This window comes from Python bivittatus, unplaced genomic scaffold (assembly GCF_059951505.1).
Source record: "Python bivittatus isolate LINGU-HERP-01145 unplaced genomic scaffold, Pbiv_v1 ctg000330_np1212, whole genome shotgun sequence".
NCBI lineage: Eukaryota > Metazoa > Chordata > Lepidosauria > Squamata > Pythonidae > Python > Python bivittatus.
This window is the reverse complement of record NW_028277058.1, coordinates 42,403,056-42,416,548: the sequence shown is the minus strand read 5'-3', so window position 1 is coordinate 42,416,548 and position 13,493 is coordinate 42,403,056. Positions and strand designations below refer to the sequence as shown.

General features: G+C 35.4%; 1 protein-coding gene across 4 annotated transcripts in view; it reads right to left on the bottom strand.

Moving 5' to 3' along the window:
- Positions 1–13,493, bottom strand: part of SLC41A2 (solute carrier family 41 member 2) — a 45,907-nt gene continuing 32,414 nt past the window's right edge. For all 4 annotated transcript variants that reach the window (XM_025164173.2, XM_007424355.4, XM_007424358.4 and 1 more), the window contains one exon: positions 1–2,361. In XM_025164173.2, coding sequence (XP_025019941.1) covers positions 2,176–2,361 — 186 coding nt within the window. In that variant the 3' untranslated portion in view covers positions 1–2,175. The remainder of the gene's footprint in view (positions 2,362–13,493) is intronic.

The following is a 13,493-nucleotide window of genomic DNA, read 5'->3' as shown; positions in this document are numbered from 1 at the left end:
TTATATTGAAAACAGAAGGCATTTTATTTTGTTTGGTTCCAAGGAAACAACTCAACTATATTCTTCAAATACTGCAATGTTTTCCATCAGATCATGACTCCTTATAAGATAGCTGAACCAGATTTAAATCCTTAATTGCTAGATCCAAGTCTCTTGTGGGTTATCATCAACTGCTTTTGTATATCATTTTGTTTAATGATAATAAAAACTAACAGTGCATGTCTACACATATGTACTGAGAAGTAGACCTCACAGAGTTCACCTACTTCCTGAAAAGTGTCTAATGGATTACAACCTAAAAGCAACTAAAACAATCTAGGAGGACAGTCTGATTTTCTTTCCCAGTTCTGAAAGCTTATTTTCTTTCCAACACAGAAATAAACAAGACAGTCATCATTATGAAAAATGTGTATCATTAATTTAATGTATGGAAAAATTACTTACACAATTTCAGTTAGGAAGCTAAATAGTTGCTGGTACTTTGAACTATTAAGATGAAGATAATCATCAAAAAATTATACTAGGGCCAAGAGTGTTTATATTAATAGAAGTCCACATCTGAAAATTTGGGTCCCATGCATTTATTTACTTTTATAGTTTTGTGTATCTGCATTTGAAATACATCGTCTGTAGCCTGGATAGCAATGTAATTTGAATGCAACCAATTATGTGCCAAATTTGATTTTAATGGAAGTTAAGCAATTATAAATTATAATTGTTACATCCTCACTGGTGGCTTCCATTGCAGTGAGGGATAAACTGTGTTGCCAGGGATTGAACAGATATTAATGTTTAAGGACAGGACACTTAATGAAGTATACAACTCATAATAATCTATATCCTAAAGCTTCTGCAATCTTGTTCTTTTCCCCAAAATCTAAAGCAAAAAATTAATGAACAGCAAAAACAGCTTTAAATATTTACTGATTTCTTTTGTGTAAATAACACATGAGTACATGAAATGGTGCATGGTGGGAGACGCCTCTTCATCATCAATGTACCACAAAAACTAGCTAGAGTACCTGTGACATTTCATAAAGATACTCTACAAAGCAGTCATTCAACAAGCATTAATATACTGGACATGGGGAATGTTTTCCCAGAAACAAGCAATTTCCTTAGTACAACAATGCTATGATTAAAAATAGTATTCAGTGTAACAATTAACCTCTCATTACACAATGAGATGGTATTCTAAATATTAATTTAAAAGTTTGAATTGCAACCTATCAGGAAATAATGTTGGCTATATATAATTGGGAAGTAGGCCTGATTGCTTGACTGAGATTTTGGCAGTGTCTGACTCCAAAGCAACTCTGGGTGTCTTGGTAGAATATCTCCATGATTAACTAAGTCAATCGTATTTCTAAAAATAAAAAATAAAAGTATCCACCTGTTATTTGAGGAGTTATATTGTAATTTCCCTATTACATATCAAAAGCTGCTTTTCTTCTTCTTTAAACAGCCTTGATTCTTTATACATCATAATAAAGGACAAAAACAGAACCCTTGAAAATGGTGTCAATGTATCTTTTGAGTTACAACCATTAATACAACATAATTACTGTCCATGCACAATGATACTGTATTATCTCTATGAGAAACATCTTTCCTATTTTCAACTGATTAATTTTTAGAACAGAGGCTGTTCCATTCTTTTTTGCCAGCAGTTAAAATAAAGTGAATGCCATGTGGAATGTTTTACTTGAACCTGTTTTTCTTATTTATATGCAAAAATAATCTCTTTTGGATTATGTGTATCTCTATTTTATGTTGTGAACCCATTCTATTGTATGACTTCAAATGCATAGCCAGACTGTCTAATGAAATGCAAACTGATTTTGTGTTAAAAACAGATACATCAGTGGTTAAACCACATTGTTCTATTACCTGTCAACTATATTTCATTTCCTGATGCAACAATGGCCAACCTTTCTTCCTGTGATGAGATGGTTGTTTACACACACCTTTGCAGTGTAAAAATAGTTGAAGCCTCTTGTTTTAGTTTTTTATTGTTTTAAAAAAGTTAAGGCTGTTTAATATCAGTGTCAACACTGAAGTTATTGTAATGAAATTCAACAACTCTTTTAATATCTTTTATATGAAATGACAAGTCAAGTGGTTGTCCCTAGTTTCATATCTGCAATTAATGGGATAAATTAGGTATCAGAATTATTAATCTCCTACATCTCCATCCCTATCACCAATCAACCACAAAAAATGAAAACTCATTGCAAGTAAGGCAGTTCCAAGAAGATCCCCAAGTGCAGTCAGATAAGGAATAGAAAAACTGTCTGGATCTTTCCCTTTTTTCCAGATGTGGTGTACCATCCAGTCAGCAATCCATAATAAGGTAAATACCTATGAGAAAATAACACAGTTAGAGTCATGATGTAATAATAATAATAATTTTACAGGGATTGCTTAAACTAATAACCAACATGCAGAGTTATAATTTAAACTGATTTAATCCTTTGGGAAATTAGATTTTTAACCCAAAGAGTTCCATAGATTTCCTGAGCCAGAAACAAATGAAAAAGAAAGTCCATCTATATTGTGAACTTTGTATGATGACACAACATTTTTGAAACCAGTTTGAAAGTTCCTATTTCTTTAAAGATTTAAATAATCAAAATCCCAAATTAGAAGGATGTTAAATATTAAACACACTGAAATAATTTAATACTTCTAAGAGCACGGAACCTTTGATTTTATACTACAAAGGAAAATAACCATATGGTTACATGATTTTCAAATTATCAAGTTTCTTTCTAGTTTTTCCATTATAGAAGGAGCATGCATCATTTATTTAGATAAATATCCTTACTCAAAAAGTAACTCTGTAGTCTAAGCTAATTATATGTGTGCTAGGTGTGCTACTCTGTAATCCAAACAAATATATTTGAAAGCCTCTGTTTTCTCTGGAATAAACTATCAGATTTTTTGAGACAGCTCCTCTTTTTCCAAGGCAGACAACACTGGCCATTTAAAACTTCATGCAAACATCTGTTAATCTCTGGTTCTTCAAAAACCCCACAGGACACACTTACAGCATTTACCTATACATGAGCAATCTCCTGTCATGCCATATCAAATATGGGATGTTATTACCTAGTCCTATTATTTTGGTTGACCAAGAGCCCAGCATTAAGAAGATCAATGGCAAATATTTTTCCCTTCCAGTAACCTAAACAGGTCAGGACTGATTTCTGTGCTTATTCCTAATAGCCAATGGTATGCTAGTGGGGGAGTACAAGGAGTGAGAAAGTGCAAATGTTCAAAAATATATAATCAGATATGACAGGAGAGAATATGCACTCATGTCTAAAAAGTATGTCTGCATTATCTGAAAAGAAAAGGGAAATTAGAAATATTATAAAATATATAACTAAAATAACACATGTCATTATATAGAGATTTTCAAAAAGCCTTTCAGAACTTTATTCAGTGGGAATGCCTGGGACATAACAAAAATAGTCACGTTAGTGTGAATGAAAAGAAGGTAATTATCTCTGGATATCACATGATTTTTAAAAATTAAAAAAAATAATATGCTGATTATCATAGTTTATGTTACAACTCAATATAGGTCTGCAGAGCAGTCACAATCACTGAGACAAAAAATGGTCTGATGCCAACTCAAGCTTATCCATTGCTACTGCTATATATTCTGACAGCAACTTGATAACACATAGACACATGTATTTTTTTTAATACATCCATACATAAAAATCTGAGCTCCCACTTCTCCTTGACCTTTACAGTGCACAGTCATTTCTCATTAAGGATGTCCTATCATCTCCAAAATAAATGATGCTAAATATTTGGTTGCTGAATGGAGAGAAACACTACCTTCCACGTGGTATCTGCTGGTTTGCCTTTGCATTTCTACACATCCAATGCGTAACATATGAAAAAATAAAAAGCCCAGAAAAGAACTACAAGTATTATGCTCAAGACCAGCACTGCTGCTGCTACGGGGAAATCTGATCACACCCCAATCGCTCACATTATGTAAATGCCAATTTTCCAGTCGGCCAGTATTTTGTTATTTCAGAGTGCCTGGGTCTGATTGCTAAAGTGAATTGCTTGCTTGCAGACCTGCTGCCATTTTCTCACTGTTAGTCTTCACAGATATTTGTTAATGACAATTTATTCAGAGATTATGCCTCCTTTACATTGCTAAAGCATCAACAAAGGCCATCGCACATGTGCTCACATTATCTTTTTATTATTTTTTCTTTTCAAAATCTATTGTTGTTGAATTACTGCTTTAAGTCAGTTTTGTCTCCCTAACATTATAAGATAAATGTTCCCAGATAATCACTTGGATTACTGTTCTTAGGAAGAAAAGATAAGCAACTAATTTAATGAATTCTGGCTTACACTGAAGTTTGCAGAACAATTCTAATTCTTGGTGAATACAGTCCATTTCTGTTACCATGACAAAATTATGGGGTGATAACTAGAGTTTCCCCATTACTTGTTTATTTCCAACCCACTTCACAGAACTTTAAGATATGTGGACTTCAACTCCCAAAATTCCCCAGCCAGCATACTGAAGTCCACACATCATAAAGTTGCCAAGGTTGAAAAACACTACCTTAACACAACTGTATTCTGAGATTTCTCATGAGGGTGTGAAAATTCCAAAGAGCTCTTTACTGGCTCAGCCAGAATCTGAAATACAGAGGCAGGCTTTGAAAGTCACAAACCCGGAATCATGAAATGGATGGCTTGGTTATTCCAGTCCGGCTTTCAGTCTGATGATGGCTGACAAGTCTGGAAATGAAGACTTTAAAAAACAACAACAACTGAATATATAACTTCATATATATTCTGAATGTACAGGATACTGTACGTTGTTATTGTTACTATTATTTTGCTATTGTTACTATTGTTTAAAAGAATATCATTAAACCATATATGAGTAGCTGTCTCAGAGCAAGAATATTCATTTATTTATGTATTATGTTATAAAAAATATATCCATTACTTGGATTTGGATCATTTTCTCTATTTACTGCAGCACTATAGACAGATCTACATCTTCACTGCATTGAGAATTTATATCAATGTCAGGGATATCATCAATAAATGAAAGTAGCAAGGTATGCTATAGTATATAAATTATGGTATCACAGATCTTGTGGTGGTAATATGTGTATATCCTGAGGCCACTTGGCATAATAATAATAACAACAATAATAATAACAACTACAGACTCAGGACTGTTGGCTGAGCAACCAGGACCAGGAGCTGCAGAACTACTGGAAGAAAAGTTGTTTACCCATCGCAAATATACAAAGACTGAAAACAAAGAAATAATGATCTGCTATTACGAATCAAATCCAACGAGAAGAGGATATCTGAAAAGAATGCATCAGTTCTGGAAAGAACAACATCCAGAATCAGAAATAACAGAACAGAGGCTAGCAAATCAATGTCGATTTATAATACAAAATAAAGTATTCACAGAAGTAGAATTGGAAGAACTGCAAAGATCTACCCAGGGCAAAGAAATCAAAACCTTGCCAGAAGTAGCTCAGATAGTAGAGGCAAACCAGGGGGAGTCAGCAGTAGAGGAAGCCAGCATAGCTATTGAATCGTTCTCTTTCCCAACCCAGGCACCGTCTCCTCTGCCTTCTCCTCAGGAAGAACAAAGCCCTCTAACTAAAAAACAAGAGGAACTGAAACAAAGAATAACTGAGCATCTAGAACAGCACAAAAACAACAGAATGAGGTTGCCTGCATTGAAGCTTGTTACAAAGAAAAAGCTAGCACAAGTATTAAACAATGCCAAATATGAGCACCAGCTCACTGCAAACCAACTGATGTACAGCACAGCTGCAGTTATAACTGAATACCTTGGATGCAAAATCAACAAACAAGAAAAAAAGCCAAACAGTGCACCACCAAAATGGAAGATCAGGTTGGAAAATAAGATCAGCATGCTAAGATCAGATGCAAGCAAGCTAGAGCAGATGAAAGAAAAGAAGCTGAAGAAGAAAAAGATCAAAGAATACCTGATCAAGAAATATCACCTAGAAACAAGGAAGCACTGGAAATAATAAAGCAGCAAATAACAGCCATAGCCAAGAAGATCCGCAGATACAAAGCTCGACTTGCACACTACAGGCAGATTCTCCAATTTCAGTCGAATCAGAAACATTTCTACCAATCCATCAATGGAGAGACTGCAATGAACCAATCAACACCTGACAAATAAGAAACAGTGCAGTTCTGGGTGCAGCTATGGGACAACCCAAAGAAATACAACAAGAATACAGTTTGGATAAAAGAGGTAGATAAGAATAAAAAAGAAGCTGACATGAAAGAATTTGTAATAACAGCAGAAATGGTGGAGAAATGGTGGCAAGGAAGATCAAGAATTGGTCAGCACCAGGTGAAGATGAACTGCATGGTTTTTGGTTGAAACATCTGACTGCTCTGCACCCACTCATTGCCAAGCAGTTTAACAACATACTGCAAAGAGTATGAAGATTGGTTAACATCTGACAAAAACTGCCTGAGAATGAAAGATGACAAATCAATCAATCAATCAATCAATCAATCCAAGGAGATAATGCATAGGAACCTTGGTTTGCAGCTGTAAAATACATTTTATTTAGCAATAAAATATCTGTGACTAAGAAAGTGTAAACCAACATCATTTAAACTTCACATACCTGTATTTTGTACCAATAAAGTTATCAGTCTGATTCATCTAAAATTCTGCTTCTATGCCATATTTATTACTACATCCAATAACATCCCCTTTTGTACACATATTGTAATTTTTTTAATTTATGTTCTTGAGGGGGAAAAAACCTAGCAGATAGCAGATAGTTAGGAAAATGTAATACTCTTTTCATTGACTGTGCTCCATGCATCTGACGAGCTGAACTGTGAATCACAAAAGGTTATGCACTATTAAATACATTAGTCTTTAAGGCATCAGTTTGTTTGTTTGTGTGTTTATTTATTTGCCACATTTATATAGCCACCCATTTCACACAAAGCGACCCTATTCAGTCTTCTTCCAGGAGGTTGATAACTACGAGTCCCCACCGTGTCCGTGTTCTGTGCCACTCTTGCACATTCGTCAGTACAATTATATTGTTATTCCAAGTGTCACTGTCATCTGCTTCTTCTTTTTTCTTCCACTCTTTCTTCTAGCAGGGACTTTTGTACAGAGTTATGTTTGAGTATATGACCTAAATATTCTGTTTTGTCTGATGGTATCCTGTGCTACTTCATGATTTGATCTTTTTGTGACTCCAAGGGATTCTCAAGATTCATCTTAGAAGCCACATTTCAAACACCTGCAAGGCTGTTTTCAACCTCCTTTGATACTATCCACATTTCATACATATAAAGGAGAGTTGACCAGACATAGCATTTGGTCATTCTTACTGTTAGATTTAAGTCTATTTCCCTTAAGGTCAGAATATTCTTCATGTCTAAAAAAGTTTTCTTGGCAATTTCTATTCACTTCTTTCTTTCACTAGCTCTTTTCCTGTCTTCCATGATAAAGTGTCCAAGATAGATAAAATTATTAGCTTTCTAAAGAGAGGCATCATTGAACATTATTTTTATTTTTGGATGGTCTTTTTTTCCTTGAGATTACAGTATACCTGGGGGTGGTTTTTTGGGGTATTAAAATATAACCCATATTTTTAACTACTTTTTTTTCTTGGTTAAAAGCTTCATGTCCTCTTCTTTTTCTGCCAGGAGCACAGTATCAACTACATTGTTTTATTTCACCTATTGAAAATCCTGCTGTAGCGCTTAGTTGATCTTTTTTTCCCCCAATACAGATATTGAAAAGCAGAGGGTGAGGGGCATACCCCGGCATACTCCTTTTTTATTCAAAGCTCATTGAAAAATCTCCTTCAAACTTAAAAGAAGTTTCTTTCCAGTATAGGTTCAATAATTCTAATGTCTTTGCCATCCATTCCAATTAGCTCCAAGATTTTTATCAATATTTCATGATTTATAGAATCAAAGGCTTTTGAATTCTATAGTGAAGCATTAAAACATATCTTTTGCTTTTTAAAACATTTTTCAAGTATTGTTTACAGACTGAAAATTCCTTTCCTAATGCCACTATTTTTCATATATCAGCTTTGAATCTTACTTATTGCATTGTTGAGCTTTATTACTTTTTATAATTTTTTTGCTGTGGGACTGACAGGACTATGATTCTCTGTTCAGAGCATTCTTGAATCTATCTTTTATCATAATGTACTCTATTTGGTTACTTGTGGCATTTCCTGGACTTTTCCAAGTATATATTTTTCTTTCTGGTTGTTGGAACATAATATTGGGCATGGAAAGCTGGTTCTCCTCATAGAACTGAATGAATCTTTGACCCCTCTAATTTCTTATGCCTATACTATATTTTTCCACACTTCTTGATCTGTAATATTACTATATTGAAGGGTTTGGCTGCAATTTTAGTTATGATTATTCTGTCATTTATTGCCAAAAGTCCATTATTGCTTATGTTACGTTACTTTTCATGATAATGCCAGTGCTGTTTGAATAGAAAGTATAACTGGAATAGATTATAGTATGTTTCTCCCTCTGTATCTTTCTACTTCCTGCCCATCTTACTTTGCTAAGGCCAGCAATGTTGACTTTCAAGGCACCAATTTCTTTCAGTACACAGTCAAGTTTTCCAGGTTGTTAAAGTGTTCTAACATTCCATGTGGCTCTTTTTGCTGCTGTAAAAGACTAACACAGCTGCTTGTTTAGAAACAGAAAATTATTATTTTATGAAAATCCATCCTAAAATACAAGGAGCATGATCAACATATTTGTATTGGCCACCAGCTGCTAAGATTTCATGGATGGACGAGGGGTGGGTGCAAACAGAAGTCATCAGTATGTAGGGAAGCAATTAAGCTGAAGGGGAGTTAGTGGTCTGTAAATTTCTTCCCTTCAGCTCAGATCTGACAGAGGCACAACTCTCAAACCCAGAAGTCTGTTCTTTCCTTCAAACATCCTTTATAGCCTGAGAGTTGTGCATGTAGGGTTTTTTTTCAGTTGGATTAGAGTTGGATTGGAGTGAGAGAGCCAGCTTGGTGTAGTGGTTAAGGCAGTGTTTCTCAACCTTGGCAGCTTGAAGATGTGTGGACTTCAACTCCCAGAATTCCCCAGCCAGCATTCTGGCTAAGGCACCAGGCTAGAAGCAAGGAGACCATGAGTTCTAGTCCCACCTTAGGCACAAAGCCAGTTGGATGACCTTGGGCCACTCACTCTTTCTCAGCCCTAGAAAAAAGACAGCAATGGGAAAGCACTTCTGAGAAACCTTGCCAAGAAAACTGCAGGGACTTATCCAGGCAGTCACCAGGAGTCAACACTGACTCAAAGGCACCAAAACAACAAGAAGTTGGATTGCAAGTAAAAGTTCTTCCATAAATCCATTTATCCTGTCAAAGGACAGGCCTCCTACAACTTCAAGGATTTTGGAAAGTAGGAAAACTATGGCTGAAAATTGTGTACATAATTGTATCCTAACTCCCAATTTCCTTCTGAATTCTACAATACAAAACAAGGTGTTAATTCTGCTCATGTTCAAGACTCAAATCATAGTACCTTACACATTTTTAGTACACAAATAGCCTTAAATTTTTTGGTATATCACAAGGAAATACTCAAAGCTTACTAAAATTGTGTAATTTTGCTGAAGTATCTATGTGTGTGGGATGGGGTGGGGGTAGTAGGCTTTAAGCTGTGAAGTATATATGGGAAAATAATTTCTCTCTCCATTTATTTCCATTCTATTTCTATGCAAACCTTTAGCAACTACCTTCAAAGACTAGTTGGAGACAAAGAAAATCATTTAATTTCATTAACTGCTACTATTCTGATATTATCTCAAATGGCAGACAACATAAAACACACACACACAGAGAATTTCAATTGCCAGAAAACATTTTTACGAGTTTGAATATATTAATAGACTAGAAAGTCATACATTTTCCATAATGCAGCAATTTAACTTATCATTAAAAAAAAATATTCAGAATGTAGCCATAATAATTGGCCAGGTTGGGGAAGGTGCACAGGGGTGCATGAGTGGCCAGCACGATGCAAGCACAGAGGGTCTGGGGAGGGTGCGCAAGTGGGGGAGACTTATTCCAATGACTTGCAACCTCCCTGCCGGCTTCCCCATTGACTTTCTGGGAAGACAGCAGGGAAGGTTGCAAAGGCGATAACGTGATAGCAGGGCGGTGCAACTGGTCATAACTGCAAGCTGGGTTGCCAAGCACCCAGACTGTGATCATGTGACCACAGGTGGAACTCCAATGACCAGTCGTAAGCACCATCTGTTCAGTGCTGTGTAATTTTGAACAAATGGTTGTAGGTAGGGGACTACCTGTATACTCTTTCCAAATTTGTATTGACATATGTAAGGATTTGAAACCAAAACAAGGCTATAGCTGGAAATAACCAAACCACGAGTTCATTTTCTAATTTCTTACTAGGCCAACACAAAAAAATCTATTATCCATCCCTTTTTAAACATTTTAGGGGTTCCAACAAACACAAAATAATTTTTTCTGATGAATTAATTCAGTTTTAAATCATAAGCATATTCTACATTTTTTGACATCTGGACCCATTGATTCCCCAAAACTGGATATTCCAATTCTTCATTCTACAATTCACACAGGTAACTAATATTTTTATGTTACTTTTTGATTCCTTATAAATTTGAATTGTCAGTTTTCATTCAGGCACTGCGTCCTTTAAGGATCCTAAAACTGCAGGTACCTCAGAGGCAAGCCATTCTGTTTAGTTACTACATGTTCTAGTTGTTGACACTGTCAAGCAAATGCTGTGGGTAAATCTTCAACACACAATCTCTCAAAGCCTTTAAAACAATCACTAGAAATCAGTTGATTTAAAGTGTTGATTTAGACAAAGTGTTCTAACAAAATGTCTTCCCTATCATTTTCAAAATTGAGTTACAGATATTCTGCAACATGTGATTTGGGATCAAAATCCCAAATTCACCTATTAATAGCCAAATATGCCTGGAAACTAAAATCCCTACTTAGTATACCTGGACCCTAAAATATGCCAAGATTTCAGTGGTGTTATACACTTGCTTTCCAAACACATCTAAAGGGAGGAATATTCATAAAATGTCTCATTCCAAAATAATATTTTAATTAATTAATTAATATTTATTTATGTTAATTAATGTTTATTCTATTTTTACTGTAAACCGCCCAGAGTCACTCCACAGTGAGATGGGCGGTGACAAATTTGAAATATAAATAAATAAATAAATAAATAAATAATATAGACATTTTAAAAAAGGCCAATGATAACAACTAAAAAGTAAACTGAAGCTGTCTCATTAAATAGTAATCCTAATTTGGCCAAGGACATTAGAGTGGTTTTAGTCTGCCATAAACTTTTTCTCATTAACTTATCTTTGTAAAGTATATAAGAGGGATTAACACTGGAATCCTTCTTAAAATATGCATTTTAATCTCAAAATAATACTCATTTTTGATAACATTACTCTTGCCCTAAAGACTTAATGGGAGTTTTAACCATCAACTTATAACTACTGAAACTGCATCTATACATTTAAACATATATAATTCAACATTTTGTGATATATTTTGAAAAAGATATAAAGCTAAATATTTCATAGAATTTGTACAAATTGTAAATCCCAATCTCTGACAGTAATCTCTAGTTACAGCATATTCCAAAGGCAGCAAATTAGATTTGTTCCAATTAATGGCATAATTATAAACCCAATTGCTATATGATTTCAATAAGATTTGGTAATGATACTGCATAATTATCAAGGATAGTCATAATATCATCCACATAAGGACAATTTATATCAGTGTCAAGTGCCTCCACACCCTTAATATCTTGAGGCTGGCTGATACAAGAAGCTAATGGTTCAAGACACAAAAGGAACATTAAAGGAACAAAGAGAATCTTTCCCAAATGCCACAATATAACTTGATAGATTGAGAAACCAGTCCATTCATAACTCGAGCAAGTTCATAACTGATTATTAGTGCTTTGGAGCACTACTGTATTCTGTCTTTCTAGTGTTATCAATTTCTAGTTCTAACATATTCAGACTATTTGCTAAAATGCAAGTGACATAAGATAAAATGCATGACCTTAATGTAAAGGTGATAGAACAAGCATCAACAATTCAGCTCCAGTGACATTAGCAAAGAAAGCCAACATAATAGAACAGTACTTCTCAACCTTGACAACTTGAAGATGTGTGGACTCCAACTCCCAGAATTCTCCCATGGCTAGGGAATTCTAGGAGTTGAAGTCCACACATCTTCAAGATGCCAAGGTTGAGAAGCACTGTAACGGAGTGTGAGATTGGAACTGAGGAGAACCAAGTTAAAGTTTTCATGCCCCATGCAAATTGGTGATCTCAAGTACCATCTCTCAATCCAGTTTACTTGTGAGAATAAAAAATGATGAGTAATCCCAAGTATGAGAGAGAGAGTGAGAGAATACAATTAAACTATGTATGTCATATAACGTTTGGCTACTTAAATTTCTTAAAAAACCATGGTATTTTCAACACTTCCAGTTTCATAGTGAATCTCCAAATGTTTAGAGAACGATAGCACAATATTTCTTTTAAAAGATTACAGGGGTAAAAATAAGTGATACATTTTTCTAAACAGTGCAGTTTCAAATTATGCAGCTGATCAATTACACTAAAAAGTACATTTAGCAGTTTTAAAGTTCTCATAGGATTTGTAGAACATTTAAAAAACCAAATCTTCTGTAAGTTAAATAAAATGTGGACTCTTTAGCATTTATTTATTTATTTATTTAAATATTAATTAAATTTGTATGCTGCCCATCTCCCCCAGCAGGTGACTCTGGGTGGCTCACAATTAAAACCCAAAACTCAAGCAATTAAAAAAAAACCCATATAAACAATTAAAATTAATTAATCAATTAAAATCCTACTATAAAACAACCCTATACATAAATACTAAAAAACATTCAAGATGACGAGCGGGGGGGCAAGGTCAATTACCCCACAAGCCACTTCCACTGGTGGGAGCCCCCATCCAGCCCCTAGGCCTTCTGGCATAGCCAGGTTTTCACGCCTTTCCTGAAGGCCATGAGAGTGGGGGCACACCACACCTGCTTTGGTGTGTTCCAGGTTGTTCCAGAGAGCGGAGGCCACCACATAAAAGGCCCTCTTTCTAGATCCCACCAGTTGAAATTCCTTGACTGGTGGGGTCTGCAGCATGCCCCTTCTGCTGGACCAAGTGGGGTGGGCTCATATAAAAGGGGTGAGACAGCTCCTCAGATAACCTGGTCCTGTGCCATGAAGAGTTTTAAAGGTGATAACCAACACCTTGAATTGGACCCGGAAGCAAACTGGCAACCAATGCAGCTCACGCGACAGTGGTGCTATATGTGCACCCCTGGGGGCATTCAGAACTGTCCGCGCCGCCGCA